The sequence below is a fragment of the Hordeum vulgare genome, chromosome 7H (assembly GCF_904849725.1).
Source record: "Hordeum vulgare subsp. vulgare chromosome 7H, MorexV3_pseudomolecules_assembly, whole genome shotgun sequence".
NCBI lineage: Eukaryota > Viridiplantae > Streptophyta > Magnoliopsida > Poales > Poaceae > Hordeum > Hordeum vulgare.
This window is the reverse complement of record NC_058524.1, coordinates 45,732,243-45,748,347: the sequence shown is the minus strand read 5'-3', so window position 1 is coordinate 45,748,347 and position 16,105 is coordinate 45,732,243. Positions and strand designations below refer to the sequence as shown.

At 47.1% G+C, this 16,105-nt stretch overlaps 1 protein-coding gene and 1 pseudogene across 1 annotated transcript; both read right to left on the bottom strand.

Moving 5' to 3' along the window:
• Positions 1–1,573: 1,573 nt before the first annotated feature.
• Positions 1,574–2,324, bottom strand: LOC123408221 (annotated as a pseudogene).
• A 3,629-nt stretch (positions 2,325–5,953) lies between these two features.
• LOC123411386 (probable inactive nicotinamidase At3g16190) lies at positions 5,954–9,939 on the bottom strand. Its single transcript, XM_045104323.1, has 5 exons — positions 9,614–9,939; positions 9,326–9,445; positions 8,035–8,266; positions 7,520–7,636; positions 5,954–6,322 (listed from the first exon to the last, which is right to left on the bottom strand). The coding sequence occupies exons 1-5, from the start codon at positions 9,821–9,823 to the stop codon at positions 6,258–6,260; spliced, it is 744 nt and encodes a 247-aa protein (XP_044960258.1). The 5' UTR covers positions 9,824–9,939; the 3' UTR covers positions 5,954–6,257.
• Between the last annotated feature and the right edge of the window lie 6,166 nt (positions 9,940–16,105).

Sequence of the window (16,105 nt, the reverse complement as noted above, 5' to 3'; positions counted from 1 at the left end):
TCACTTTGGCGCATCTCGAGGAGTTCGTGGTCCTTTGGGAGATAATGATTGATGGTGCAGCTCTCAATCCTGATAGGAAGGACACTATATCATGGAAATTCACCTCCGGTGGTGAATACTCGGCGACTACGGCGTACATGGCGCAGTTCGGGGGACAAGTTCGCAGCCTAACTTCCACCACAATCTGGAGGAACTGGGCTCCTTCGAAATGCAAGATATTCAGTTGGCTTATCATCCAAAACCGTGTGTGAACAACGGATCGGTTGCAACGTTATGGATGGCCAAACTGGGGTAAATGCCTCCTTTACAATCAAGTCCAAGAATCCGCTGCCCATCTTCTCTTTCAATGCAGATTCACTGTCCGTGTCTGGAATGAGGTGGTCGCCTGGCTCGGCATACACGACCACTCACCATTGACTTGGCGACATGAAGACACAGTCCAAGATTGATGGATGAAGACGATCAAAACGGAAGGACATCTCAAGAAAGCTTTAGTCTCGATTCTGATGCTTGTCATGTGAAAAATTTGGAAGGAGAGAAGCGCGAGTCTTTCTCAACACAACTTCGTCGACCATCATTATTATCGCTAGGATCAAAGAGGAGGCCTGCCTCTCGACATTGGCGGGAGCTAAACATCTGAGTGCACTTATGTCGCGAGAGTAATCTTTTATTTTTACCGATTTACGACTCTTGTCTAAACCTTCTTTTTAATTAATGAAAATGACAAGTCTTTTGACTTGTTTAAAAAAATATCTAAGCTGCGAAGTGGTACCATTGTGGGAGAAACAACGGTTTGCTTTGCAATCCCAAGTTTAAATCCTCTTATGATGTCCACTAACATTATGTACACATGTCGGCTCGCTCTTGATATACTTCAGTGTCCACGCGCTACTCTGATCACATACAATTAATTTATGAGGACACCCGTCCCATACGCTCGTGATCCGAATTTGTTATCACAATTTGTGCATACGTAGCAGCTCCCACTAAATTTTTTGATCCGAAATTTAGTTCTGCGCAATGACCACGCGCACATGCACACGCATCAGGACATGAATCGAACGCTGAACTATAGTGCTACTACTCACCCAACAACCTTGAACCGTGTTTATGCGCACACACACACTACTGCACCATCTTCACTCAGCAGACGTTCCTTACACATTAAACTCTCATATATGCACTTGACGAAACACCCATATCTGCCCCTTAGAGTCTGATCCATTAAAAAAGTAGAAAAGAGTTGTCCGGTTAATTAACGGAAATCCGGGCAAAAGTCGTTACAACAGGCCTTCAAAATGGCAACATCAACACACCGACCCTCGGGGCCGCACATCCAGCGAGCCGTCGGCTTCGTCACCCGAGCAACCCATAACCGACACCCTAACACTAAAGCCAAAGCCGCTGCTGCGGCATCCACACAGACCCCGAGGCCGTGCACCAGGTGAGCCGCCTGCCCTCCTGCCTAAGCAATCGGGGCTGACACCCTACATCATCTTCGGAGCTGCCGCTTCGCCGCATAGATCGTGACTATACACGCCGATCCCGAGATCGCGCATAGCCGTCGGCTTCATCACCTGAGCAACCAAAGCCAACACCACACAACCAAATCCGAAGCCGCCGCTCGGGCATCCACGCCGATCCCGAGGCCGCGCACCAGGCTAGCCAACGACACCGTCACCCACGTGAGCAATTCCGACACCCCTCCATGACGACTAGATTCACAAGTGTCGTTCCCAACTCCACGTCGGCCCCGAGGCCGCGCACCACCCGAGCCGATGGCAGTCATAGGCCAAGACCACTCCAAAATGAAGTCTCCAAGAAGGAGCGCGACAGGAGCGCCGCCACCGTCCATTCCAGGAACCTGGAACATGGGTTTCCCTCGGAGTGCGAGAGAAGAGGTCTTAGGCCCTCGAATGAAGACGCCTCCATGGAGGTGAGCGACGCCTGCGTTGTCGGCTCCGGCCAAGGCCAGAGCAAGGCTTTCACCGCGAGCAGCCAAAAGAAGTCTTCCCCTCGAACCGGCCTACGAGAGCCACCGCCCGCCTGAACCACCACCCACCACCAAAGTCCGGAGCAATCGATCAAAACTGCCCCGCCCTCGCCTCCTGCACCATGCAGAGCCGTTGACCAGTCAACCCCATCACCATCGCACGAGCCAGAACCAACCACATCTCGCCAGATTCGACGCCCCACACCACAGCCAACCCACCGGCCAGCAACAAGCGTCCCTGGCAAGACCGAGGACCGATGCACTGCGACAGAGACACGATGCACCCAAGATCCAGTCGTGGCGTTGCCCACACAGCCACCACGACCGCCATCACCGAAGAAGAGATTTGGGTTGCCGCCCCAGCGTCCGACCACCACCCGCTCGCCAGATCCTCCTCGCAAGAGCGTCATCCACGCCCCTCTCAACCAAACATCACCACCTCATCCGCACATCCTCTCACCACGGTGACCACCTAGCACCACCACCGAGTCACCTCGAAGACGAAGAAGACCATCGTCCCCGACGTCGTACAAGCCACCGGAGCCCCTCCTCAAGCACCTCGCCGGAGCAGCAGCACCACGACTGGACAAAAAGAAAAGATGAACAAAATAACAGGATGTGAAGAACATTACGGAATAGGATGACATGTGAAAAATCATTGTGGAACCGCCACACATGGCTGCAGCCCTACTCAAATTCCTCATTGATTATGCTTCTTCCTCAGAGATGGTGTGATTTCTGTTGAGTAACTAGGCAATTTTCCGAGTACATTAATCCACAAAATAATAACTAGCATGGCATTGACTAGACTAATGACATACTGATCTTGAACTAACCTAGCACATATAGTGGATGCATCTATGCAAACAAGTAGTACTGCTAGGATAAATACGAACATGAGGATAAACTGGCCGTAGCAGCAGTATCCTCTGCCGTCTTCTTCTCGGCTTCCTCGCGGAGACGATCAGCTTCGCTTGGTGAAGACATGGCGATGACGAGGGTGACGCGGACGTAGACGAAGCAGTCGCGTGATCGCTCCCCAAAAACCTAATCGCCCCTCTCCCGTACAGGAACCGGAGAGGCGAGGTTTCGGAGGCCTGCTCTCCCGTCGAGCGTGTACGCGGTAAACGGGACGGAGACGCCGGCAGTCAAGGAACGAAGGCGTGAAGCAGATGTGATCTGATTCTCGTGACGGCTACGGTAAGCGCGTAGGTATGAGCTCGGCTCGGCTCATCCCCGCAACCCGCGTCGCGTCGTGACGAGGCGTGGCGAGGCGGGCGGCGGAGGAGGAGTGCGCGAGGACACCTTCTCTTCTCACTCTCCAATAGCATGTGGAAGAGAGACCCTTATAAAGGGGTCCAAACTCTCCTCCACTAGCAGGGTGGGACTAAACTCCCACCACCTTGCCATGCCACCACCTACATGGGCCCTTGGAGATTTTTCTGAAATTCTCTAATGGGCCTAAGGCCCACCTCCAAATTTCAACAATTTCTAAGCAGTGTACGCCACAACTTTTGCGAAACTTTGTCAAATTTTATCACGCCCTCCAGGGATCGTATTATGACACCATGATAAGTTTCATTGTTTTCGGAGTTCTTTTTTTCAAAACTAAAACAAAAACAAAAACATCCATCTATAGGGTCAAGTCTTGGCACCTTCATGTTTGGAATTCCTCTCTTTTTCTTGTATAAGGCCTAAACATAGACTCAAGAACACAAATTTGATTTCTCGACCCAATTTTGCCAAATTTTCATGCACTTGTAGCTCAAATTTAAATTATATATGTTAAGTATCTAGAAATCCAAGCAATGGTTTAATTACAGAAAGCGGACTCCCAAAGATAACAAATTTTGATATGAATCATTTAATGGTGTATGTTGACTGTAGAAAAAAATTCAATGCCAACGGATGAAGCAACTGTCACATCGCCTTCAAATCAAACCCGTCCACACTCGAAGCCATGTAAATTATTCGGTTTCTAAGCAACGTACGGTACAAATTTTATCAAACCTTCCCAATCGCCTAGTGATCATATTATCACACCATGCAAAGTTTCATGTTTTAAAAAGAGAAAGGAATAATAAAGTCGACCCAACCCAGTTGTGTGTATGTTCTGTCGGCTGAAAATACACAGAGGTGTCTAGATGTTGTGCTCCTTTGAAAGTGATCCTTCCATACAAAAATAATGTACCCTGTAAAAAGAATGGGGGCTGCTACGCATCCGTCGGGGTGATGTTTAAAAAATATCATCCACCTTAATAGCCGTTCGATCCGCGCGCGATGCTTCGGATGGACACCCTGTAATTCCTGAAACAATGCCCCAGTTTCTGAAACAATCGCTTTGTTGCAGGTTTTTTTCTTCGCGCGCGCTTCGTGGGCACCGAGTAATTCCTGGGACAACGCTCGAGTTTCTGAAACAATCGCTTTGTTGCAGAAACTCCATCTTCTTCCTTCAGACGAAAAACAGAGGGAGGTATGGAGTTGTGGAGGAAGCACAACCATGGCGACCATGCTTGATTCCCAAGCTCCATGGCTGGCGGAGGGATCGATCCAGATCCGGTCTGGCGCGGGGAGGCAGGGCCGACGCCGGTTGGCCGGTGGCAGGAACGCGACGGCGATGGCTTGGGGCTCCGGCGCCGGTGGCTGGGGCTCCGGTGGCGCCAGGATCGGCGGCGGCGGCGCACCACCGCGGGGCATGCGGGACCGTGCTCGGGCAGCGCTCGAGAGGAGGAGGGAGCCGACGGCTCGCTCGGGCAGAGGCTCGGAAGGCTCCAGGCGGCGGGGAGGTGCAGGCGCGGTGGCCCTGCTCCGGCGAGGCCAGCCGATGCAGGCGATGGCAAGCGGCGGCGCGGTCTCGAGCAGGGACGCTCGGGAGGAGCTGCAGGAAACTGTTCCTGAAACAACAACATTGTTTCAGAAAAACGGTCACAACTTACGCGGATCGGACGGTCGCCGAGCCGACGGACGAGACAGCGCGATCGGCGGCCGGTTGAACACAATCTTTTCCCAAAAAGAATAGGTATAAGTGTTCAAACAAAATGGAACCACACACGAAAATAAAACTGAAAAAAAGCAACAACAACTGAAAAAATAAAATGCAAAAAATGAAATAAATTACTAGAAAAGCATATAAAGAATAATCAAGAAAGGTGAAAAGGAAGATAAAAAGGCAAATTAATGCAGGAAAAGAAAAAAATCTAAAAGGTTCCAACCAACAAGCAATATGTTGGATATAACTTTGAAAAATGTGTTATTGCCCAACCATGACACGTCATATCATGTGGTAAGCAATCAAAACAATTTTAAAAGACACGTCATATATGTAGAGTGAAAAAAATTGAAAACTCTCACGTTACACCAAATAGGCTACTAGCTCCCCAGCTCCAAAAAAAAATGCTGATAGTCCCAATCTAAAAAACAAATGCTACTGGTGCAACCATAAAAAAGCCCATCAATACTTGCAGGTCAAACCCAGAGCGTGGCAACATAAAAATGACTAAAAGCCCACCACTGCTTGACAAATGAGAAACTGGCCGCATGCGAAAACAAAAACAGCCAACCACGGGCCACGTTACCCAGTACAACGATTTCATGAGACCACTATGCGTAAGTTTCAAGCCAACAGGTGAACTCATGAATGAGACCAAATTAAATCTCAACTCAGCTAGCTGAGTTCTAGCAATCCCAAACAAAGAAACTTCTCCAAAAGACAAGACCCTCTTAAACTGAGAAATTGATGCAGCAAAGATCTGATGCACACGTTACGCAACCGTTGCAACTGATGCGCATCCATATGCAAATATGGTAGACATTCACATCTACTCCCTCTGTCCCATAATATAAGAGCGTTGGACGAAACATTAACATCTACTCCCTCTGTCCCATAATATAAGAGCGTTAGACGAAACACTCTTATATTATGGGACGACGGAGGGACAAACTGGCATCTCAAATCATCTGTTTACCAAAAGACCAAAAAATTCTACAACGCAAGCAGCTTCCAGTTGCCCTGTTTTGGGTCTGGAGTTGGCTTCTAGTACCTCATGCTACATGCCTAAAGTCCAAATATCAAGGGAAACCATAGGACACTGTATGATTAACTCTATGTAGGACAGATTAGAAGTTGTATATATGCAACCTTGCAAATATTAACATAATTACATTTGTGGGGAATGAATGGAGAGCAAGGAAGTGGTAGCGCCTTTGTTGCCTCTACTGCACCTAGGTACACTTCGTGCCGGAATGAAGCACACCACCCACAAGCTTAACGGCGCCACTCTTCCAAGGTTGGTGTTTCCACGCCGATGGTCTTCATATCTCTGATATTTGCTGCGAAACATAAACTAGCTGCCTTAAGTCACCGCTTATAGTAAATCATAGGAATCAGATTAAAAAGAATTAACAAACTTTTCATTTTCTCTCAACTATTGAAGATGACAACATTGCATTCAGGAACGTGGGTCGTAGATATAGTTGTGTTCTTTACAAAGTAACTTGTAACTTTCTAACTGGGCCATCAAACTGCCCCATAATAAGCATTCCACTACATGTAATTTCCAAACCATAGATGCCACATAATTTACGTATGCTGATTGGTGCAATAAAGCCAGGTAATAAATCAATGGTGACCTTGAACAGGGTTGCAGCATGAGTTCGATTTCTTCAAAATCAATAATTTTATATGGTGTATAGGGAATGCACTTCTGTGTGTCCTTTAACTGATACATTTATATGGCCATGTAACAGCGGAAAAAAAAAAGACAGGGTTCGATGATCTATGAATCAATCATTCACTTAATAGTAAACCTAAGGAATCAAAGGCAGCAAACAAAAACTTTATGAACTGTCAAAGAGGAAAGGTTTCAGTCACCAAAGTGAGCTATACATAATAATTCATGAAAGAATTTTGCTCCCCGTGTATTATTTTAAACAAAGCATACCTTCTGTTGGTGACCAAAATGTCCCCTCAAAGTTCAAACTTATATCATGCACTTTCTAAACTGTGTGTGCCACATAATGTATACATGCATGATGTCATCAAGACAAGAGTCATGAATTTGGATGCGGCATGAGTAAAATTCCATATTTTTCAAATTTCTAATGTTTTTATGCGTAAACAAAATATTCAGCTTACGTTTGTAGAAACAACTCAAGATTTACATTTAGTAAATTGTGTACTGATGCAGACCCACACTTTGAGCGTGTTCTGGTAATAAAGTAGTTAAATTATGCCACTTAAACAAAGCGTACCTATGCAGTAGGAAAACCAATTTCACAAAGCTGCGATACAGATTATACCTTCAACTGAGTGTACCTCTTAGTGCATGCCCATGAGAGGAAACAAAGGGTCATAAAAGGTGAATTTTATTAACACGGAAATTAACTTTCAAGCTTTTCCTGTTTAATATCAATTATCATGTCAACATTAGTTTAAACATATGCATAAGGAATCACCCAGAGCCAGCTTCATACGTATTTGACGTGGAGAGTAAAATAGAAGGGCTAGCGCGAAAGAAGAGTGCTCACCCAAATGGATATCTGGCCTAGCAGCAGCTGTTGCATCAATAAGGACCATAACTTTCTCATAGTCCAATTCCACAGCATCGTAGACAGTCTGCCGGATGCAATTTGGAGTTTGGACACCTGAAAATCATCACATATATATACAACAGTAAATGTGGCTGCCGATGTGATGTTGGACAATCAAGCGAAAACAAAGGAAGCGATATTTGTTCTAAACAAGGTTTTTCCTACATGTTGTGCTGAACTCTACATCATAAACAATGGAAGCGATCTTTGTTCCTCACAAATTTTAAAAATATTGCTGCATTATACAAAATTTCCCTTTATGGGATTCACGCTTGTAAGGGCAGAGTTATTGCCACCATATGCATTTTGAAAACATGAGACAGGGTATAAACTGCAACAGGAATCAGAAGAAAGTAATGATACAGTTAAAGAAAAGAAACCGACCTTAAAGCAACCAATTACCATTGTAACAAAAAAAAACTTTTACTAAGTGAGTGTGTATCAGTGCTTACCAACAATTACCAAGTTCTTTATTCCTTGTGTCTTAAGAACGGAATCAAGGTGTGTCGCAAAGAAAGCACTAAATCTTGTCTTCACTAACTTGTAGTCGCCTTCTTTGATAAAAAGCCCATCAGCCAGCTCTGCACCTTTCAAACCTTTCACTGTTGGACCCTTTCCTCCAGAGTACAAGTGTCTGCGAAAAAGTTCAACATCTCTTCCAGAAGGGTCATGCTCTCTGACAACCTACATAGTAAAGTTCATTGTCAATCAATACCCAGACTCTAAGAATGGTGACAGTGCCTAGACATCCAAATTACTAGAAACCACGCTAGTTGGTGAAGAAAATAGGGGAAAGTGTGATTACACAAACAGAGGCTAAGCTTGCAGATTGCAATATTCATGATCAAATTAGTATCACAAAGCATGTTTAGCAGAATTTAGAACGGAATGTGCTTCAGTACAACCAATAGGAAACTGATGAATACCTTGCACACACACCACAATGAAGCAAAAGAGGTTATTCCAAAATTGACAATGTGTGCGCTGCATAATACCAGAATTGAGACCATGCTAGCTGGAGTATTCATTTTGCATCAGATTTTAAAATAACACCAAACCATTACAAACATCTGACAACACTCAACTTTCTACTTTATCTAGAAAGAAACAAATAAGGCATACCAACAAGTCAACAAACCACTTAATTCAGCGACCCTCAAATGCCCTGATTGGAAACTTTGATTAGAGAGAATAATACGACTATTGTGTCACGTTCGTGATACATGGCGAAATGTGGAATGTTATCATGTCATTTGGTGCCCTACATGAAACAGTAAAACAGAAAGGGAATTGTTCGAACTTGTAACCGAATCAGGGTAGAGGCCAAAGCCAAATACCTCACCATCTGTCAGCAATTTAATGATTAAACAAGAACAATCACTTTTATGATTAAAAAACGTTGAAGAAGAAATACGGCTAGTAACTTGTGCAAAGCAGGACATTCATCAAAAATAAAAAAACAAGTGAGTGGATTCTGGGAAGAGCGAAGGTCTCATCCTGCAGCAGACAGTTGTTGAACTTGACAAGGAAAATAGTAGGACTTCTACATTATTAGAACACAAGGGGGATTGCAAGGCTAATCGAACTTAACCAGCAAAACAGGAACCGTAGCGCCACGCCGGTAAGAGATTACACAGAACACGTATTAGAATGGATCGCTCCCAAGAAATTAGAGGCCCGTATTGCATAGAAAGAAATCAGAGAATAGGCAAAGCGGCACTAGAAAAGAGGAGCGGTAATTACCCAGACGACGAAGATGCCGCGCTCCCGCGCCACGGCGACGGCCTCAGCGACGGCGGGGACGACGGCCTCGCCGCCGGCGACCAGCACCGGGCTGCCCATCGCCGGGTCCACGAAATCCTTCTGCGACAACCCACAAGCAGGCAGGTCAGGCGACCCACCGAACAAGGAATCCCGAACAAAAGCTGGATTCTTTCCTCACAACAAAGGAAATGAAATGAAGGGGGGGGGGGGGGGGGGGGGGAAGGGGAACGGCCCGGATCGAGAGAGGAACGGAGGGCCCGCACGCACCTGCATGTCGATGACGAGCATGGCCGTCTCGCTCCACTTGCCGGCGGCCGCCATGGGTCGGTGCGGCCTGAAGGGGCTGGTCGGGATCCGGGGGATTATGCTGCCGCCGCCGCCGGAGAGCCAGCGCCTCTTGAGGTAGTGGAGGAGGAACTTGTCGAGGGAGAGGACCAGCACCAGCAGGCACGACAGCAACGCCAGATGCGAGGGCATAAATCGCGCCCGCGAAAGAAGAAAAAACCGCGGTAAGAATCTTCTTCCTTCTTTTTTATTAATCCATGGGGAAGCACTGTTTGAATGATTTTTGTGGAGAGGAATTCGGACGACGCGTGGGATGGGAGAGAGGGAGAGGGTTTGGTCGGAGAGTGGGTGTGGGCGCACCGGGGGAGGTTGAACGGAGGTTGGAGTTGGACGCTGACAGTACCACCAGACGCATCTGTTTGGATTGTGGGAGATGCTTTGCTTGGCAAGGAATATTGGCTTTGGCCATTCCCTTTTTTAGAGAGAGAATTTTTCAATTTATTCATGGCGCGTGCTACGGATCAACCGATTGATTTTCCTTGGTAGCCGTACAATAAGATGCTACCAGCCGCACGATGAGACGCTCCCCATGGTTGCAGCTTCGTGGCACCGGCGACGCTCCCTTGCAGCGCCGGTGGAGCTTCAACGCAACACCGACGCTCTGGCCAAGCTTCATTGCAGCCTCGGCGAAGCTCCAACGCAGCGCTGACGGGTTCGATGAAGCTCCATCGCAACTCCGGTCGAGTTTCATTGAAGCCCTGACGGAGCTCCAACGCAACGTCGACGGCTCCGACGAAGCTCCATGACAACTCCGGCCGAGCTCCATTGCATCCCCGACCGAGCTTCAATGCAGTGTCGACGGCTCCGACGAAGCTCCATGGCAACTCCAGCCGAGCTCCATTGCAGCCCCGGCCGAGCTCCAGTGCGGCCGCAAAAGAAAATAGCAGCTGTTGCGACATGTGCAGGAGGCCGTGGTCGCTGTTTTTCTCCAGAAATCGCAGCAGCGGTGCGCGGTGGTGCGGTGGTCGCAGGCTCATAGCAGACAGCGGAGAATGGGGACGAAGGAAAAGATGGGAAGGAGGGATTAGCGTGTGGAGGAGAAAATGGGCGAAGAGATAAGGTCATCTTGGGGAAGTGGTGGATGGTCCCAGAGGGCACGTGTCAAGCAGCGCGAGCGGCTTATGATTCTTCGTTATCATCCGGTAAATTTAAAACGTTTTAGTACATAGAAGATGGGAAAAAATTTCTGATCAACTAACAAATCCTGCGCTAAATGTCCACCGTCTTTTTTTGTACGTCACGTGCCCACGTGAGCGTGCACCACTGCTTTCATTTTTTTCTTATCTCCAATGAACATACCACATCTACATCTTCTTCCCCAACTTGTTCTCCTACCTCCTCCAGTGCATTAAACCATATGTCGTTGCTACGTCACTCACCCCTCCTCTTCTCCTCCCTTCTCCTTTCTCACTTTCCTCTGCGAAGCATGTCGCTGTCGGAGCACCGTCGTCACCGTCCTGGAGGAGCACCGGTGTGGACAGGCATGGTTGTCGCTTTCTCAAGGTCAGCTGCAAAAGCTGGTACCGCGCAAAACAACAGTTCCTGCAACAACGACGTTGTTGCAATGGCACCTGGGACGCGGTGAAGTTATGTGCTTTGTTGAATAAAATTGCAACAAGGGGTTTGTTGCATGAATACGAAGAAGAGGTCAGAGATGTTGTTGTCAATTTTGCAACAATGTTCTTTTTGCAAGAATACAACGAAGAGGTTGGACATATTGCAAATTTTGCAACTGAGATCTTGTTGCAGGGATTATGTTTGCAACAAGAGTCTTGTTGCACAAAAAAAAGAGAATAAGTTTTCCAACTGGGATCTTGTTGCAGGAACGAGCTTTGCAACAAGGCGCTTGTGGTAGAAAAATAGAAAAGAGGAACGAACGAGATCTTGTTGCAGGAATTATGTTTGCAACAAGAGTTTTGTTGCAGAAAAAATGAGAACAAATTTTGCAACTGAGATCTTCTTGTAGGAATGAGCTTTGCAACAAGGCGCTTGTGGCAGAAAAATAGAAAAGAGTAACGGACAACTCAATCGGACGGCATATATGAGGTGGCAGATCTTTAAAAAGATCCACCGACGGACGCATAGCAGGCCTCATAGAACATCAAAAGTAACGGAAATTACAATCATGTTTGTGGACCACCTTGCGACGACTACAAATACTCACTACAGAAATCTACTTCTTTGGCGTCTGCCATAGCGGACGACAAAGGTCCACTCCACGGACGGCAAAGACCTTTGTCGTCCACCATGAGTATGTGGAGCTCTTACTTAGTCTTTGCGTTGAAATTGTTTGACGACTGAGAATATAAATTGTTAAGTTTTAAGGGAATGCATTGTTTGAACCATGACGTGTGTATTGATTGCTACTCTATCATGAGAAGTTTAATGAGAAAAGTTGCTGGTTAGGATGCTAGAAAAGTGACTGAAACTATTATTGATCAAAATTATATACTATGCTAGCATTCGCACTTCATAAATTACTACTTTTATCATTTACTTACTCGAGGACGAATAGGAATTAAGCTTGGGGATGCTGATACGTCTCCAACATATCGATAATTTATGAAGTATTCATGTCATATTCACCTATGTTTAAAATACTTTTATATGGTTTTGATGCATTTTATATGATTTAATTAGAACTAACCCAGACTGACACTGTTTTCAGCATAATTATCTTGGTATTTTTATGTAAAAAATAGAAGTTCTCGGGACCGCACAAAACTTTTTGACAATTCTTTCTGGACAATATGAGAAATACCGGAGCGAAGGACCACCGCACGTGGGGCACCTGTGGGCCACAAGCCAAGAGGGCGCGCCCTGTTAGCTTGTGGGGCCCATGTGGCTCCAATTGACGTGATTCCAACATTGAAAGTTCCTATAAATCGAGAAACACCCGAAAGTTAACCTATAACTTCCACTCCGCCGCCGCAACTCTCTGGGAAGAAGAAATCTCATCCAAAGCCCTTTATGGTACCCTGTCGGATGGAGCAATCATCAACGGAGGCCATCTTCATCATCCCGGCGGCCACCGTGAAGAGGAGGGAGTAGTTCGCCCTCTGGGCTGAGGGTATGCACCAATAGCTATATGTTTGATCTCTCTCTCCCTCTCTCCATCTCTCTCTCTCTCTCTCTCTCGTGTTCTTGAAATATCACGATCTTGATGTATCATGGGCTTTGTTAATATAGTTGGATCATGTGGTGTTCGTCCCTTGCTATCTGGATGTGATGAAATGATTCTTCCCCTTTGAGATTTTGTTATGTCGGATTGAATATTGGATTTGAGATCACTTGATGTATGTCTTGCATGTGGATACCCGTGGTGACAATGGGTTGTTCTATTGATTTACTTGATATATATATTGGTACTCAACTCGTAGATTCCCAAGGTGACATTGGGGTAATCTATGCATAGGGGTTGATACACGTTCCTGTCCTACTTTCTTCAATAGAAATCTTGGGATACTCTTTGAAGTTCTTTGTGTTGAATTGAATATGATGAATCTGTTTATGCATGTCGAATGTTTAACCCACGGATACTTGAGGTGACATTGGAGTATCTAGGTGACATTACGGTTAATTGATGTGTATCATGTGTTATTCTAGTACGAACTCTTGGGCAGTTTGTGACACTTATAGGAATAGCTTAGTGGATTGATCGAAAAAAATAACTTTGAGGTGGTTCGCTGCCTACAACAATTTCTTCTTAGGTTCTCCGCTAATAAGAAGTTTGGAGTGATTCTTTATCGCACGTTGAGGGATGATCATATGATGCTTCTATGTTAGCATTGTTGAAAGATTGCACTAGTAAAAGTATATATGAACCCTAGGCCTTATTTCCAAGCATTTATACATCGTTTTGCTTGTCGTTTGCCACTTGCTACCTTGCTGTTTTTATTTATTCAGGTTATAAAAATTTAGATCTACTACCCATAATACATTTTTATTACCATCTCTTCACCAAACTAGTGCATCTATAAAATTTTATATTATAATAGGTGTGTTGGGGACACAAAAAAATTCTTTTTTTTATGCAGGGTTGCTTGAGAGAGACCATCTTTATCCTACACCTTCCACGGATTGATAAACCTTAGATCATCCACTTGAGGAAAGTTTGATGTTGTCCTACAAAACTCTGCACTTGAAGGTCCAACAACTTCTACAAGAATAAAGTTGCATAGTAGACATCACCTAGGGCCCGACAACTAAATATTTTCCACCTACGAAAACTACATAATTGTGTGCTAACATTATAGGTTTTAAGCAGGAAGACAGTGAGCCTCTATCGCTTAAGTAGGAAGGTATGAAACAAGTATAACGGATTAATTATAGATTTTTTCAAAAAGTAACAGGAATCACGGACAGAGCTGCATCTCCATCTATCCTATTGCACCTTTGCTAATTTAGCATCCATGCACACGTTTAATCCAAATGTTAAAGTATCAGTGCAAATAACTTGACCCTGTTGCATGGGCAACAGGTAGCTGCATGCAGCTCCGCTCCGGACAGGAATCATATGTTTTATGTTTTTTATTTTTTAAGGTAATACCAGCTCCACTAATTAATTATTCCTCAGAATTACTTTAGTTTTAGTTTTTATTGTTTTTTCAGTATGAAAGGAGAAGAAGACTGAAGGAAGAAGAAGGCAGCCGGACCTTCACATCTCGAATCGAAGGCAAAGAGCATTTTGACTGAACCCACGTAGAATTCAGTCGCATGCATGCTTAATAGTTGGCCCCCTATTTAGTGGCGAAAACTAAGTACATTGTGACCCTCGATCCTTAGCTTTTTAGTCAACGTTTTTTGTGCGTTGGTGTTGCACATGTGGTGCAGTCTTCTGCAATTCCTTTTCCACACGCAGTACAGCACAGCCATACACGTGAGATACTTATATACGAATACAAATATATACAAATATTTACAGTCAACATGGAGATATGGAGTTCTAGGCGCAAACTAAAACACAATATATAATCTTGCTGCTAGGTGACGATTGATCGTTTTCGCCAGCAGTGCTGCTTGAACCTCTGCTCCAACTTTGAAGAACCCGCCTGCATGACGTGCTCCTCAACAACCGCCACCTCCTCCACCGCCTCCGCCACCTCCCATGCCTGCGCCGCCGTCTCCACCTCCACCTCCACCGCCCCAGCCTCCACCGGCGTCGCCTCCGCCTCCACCGCCCCAGCCTCCTCCTCCCCATCCTCCGCCGTCTCCGCCTGCCCAGCCCGTGCCGTCTCCACCTCCACCCCCACCTGCACCGGACTGATCCGTCAAGCCCGTGCTGTCTCCACCCCCACCTCCATCTTCCAAGTCTGCACCGCCTCCGCCTCCACCTCCGTCGGCGCCACCGAAGCCTGTTCCATTGCCCTTTGGGCCATTGTAGCCGCAGCACTTGGCGACGATGGCCAAGATTCCGACGGCAGCCACCATGACGGAAGCTAGGACCAGAAAAAGCTCGAACGGCTTGAGCATCGTAGCTAGCTGCGTTGCTCGGCTGGTCGAGCAAAGCCTCTTTGTGCTGTCTGCTGTGCTCGTTCCTTCTTCTTCCGAGGGAGAGGAGAGCAAATTAAGCCTCTTGTTCTTGAGCTGGGAAGGAAGAGCCGGTGGTCGCCGTGCAGCTGAAAAGGCCTGCAGGGCACATATATAGCGGCCGGGGGACGTGAGGAGAACAAAACCAGTACGCCGGCGTGTAGGTCGTGTTTGACCAACCAAGATATATATTTCGTGGCGGCACGGCAAGCGTGTGGAGACGTGGTCGTGGTGTCTGTGTGCATGCGTGTGATAGTCGTCGATTGATTGCTACATTTACGTAGATGTTTACGTAACTTAACAATTATTGATTGGATTAAGAGCATCTCCAACGGCCGCGTTATACTAGCGCCGTGCCGCAAAAAAAAGCAAATATAGCGCGCGCGCAACGTGGCGGACAGCTTCAGCGGACGCGCTAAAACGAGTTGGACGCGCTGGCCATAGCCCCATCCCGCGCTGTGTATTTCGGGCGTCCACTTCCGCGCGCGGCAGGCTCGAGCGCGCGCGCGAACTCTCCCCTTTTCTTCCTCTTTTGCTCCCGCGCGCGCCGGCGCCAGCGCCCCTGCCACCATGGACGCGCACACTGGCACCCCGCTGACCCTGCTGTACAGCAGCGACCCCCCCCCCCCCCCCCCCCCCCCCCCCCCCCGCCGCCGCCGCCGCCGAAAACCCTAGCGCGGCGGGCGTTGGCGTTGGTGCCACCGCCGCCGACCGTCGGCCTCGCGCGCAGCCTCTTCTTGCCGCCGCGGATGACCACGCCAACGGGTGGCGTCGCGCCGGCGCCGGCCCGTGCCGCCGCCGCACCGTCGGAGCGGAAGAAAGGAAAAACATCCGCGAAGAAGAAGACGACGGACGGCTCCAGCAACTCGAAGGCGAAGAAGAAGG

Coding starts and splice junctions, on each gene's coding strand:
- LOC123411386 (XM_045104323.1), bottom strand. CDS start 9,823: ATGCCCTCGCATCTGGCGTTGCTGTCGTGCCTGCTGGTGCTGGTCCTC. Junction 9,446..9,613: donor TGCTCGTCATCGACATGCAG/GTGCGTGCGGGC, acceptor GGGTTGTCGCAG/AAGGATTTCGTGGACCCGGC. Junction 7,637..8,034: donor AAAGAACTTGGTAATTGTTG/GTAAGCACTGAT, acceptor GATGATTTTCAG/GTGTCCAAACTCCAAATTGC.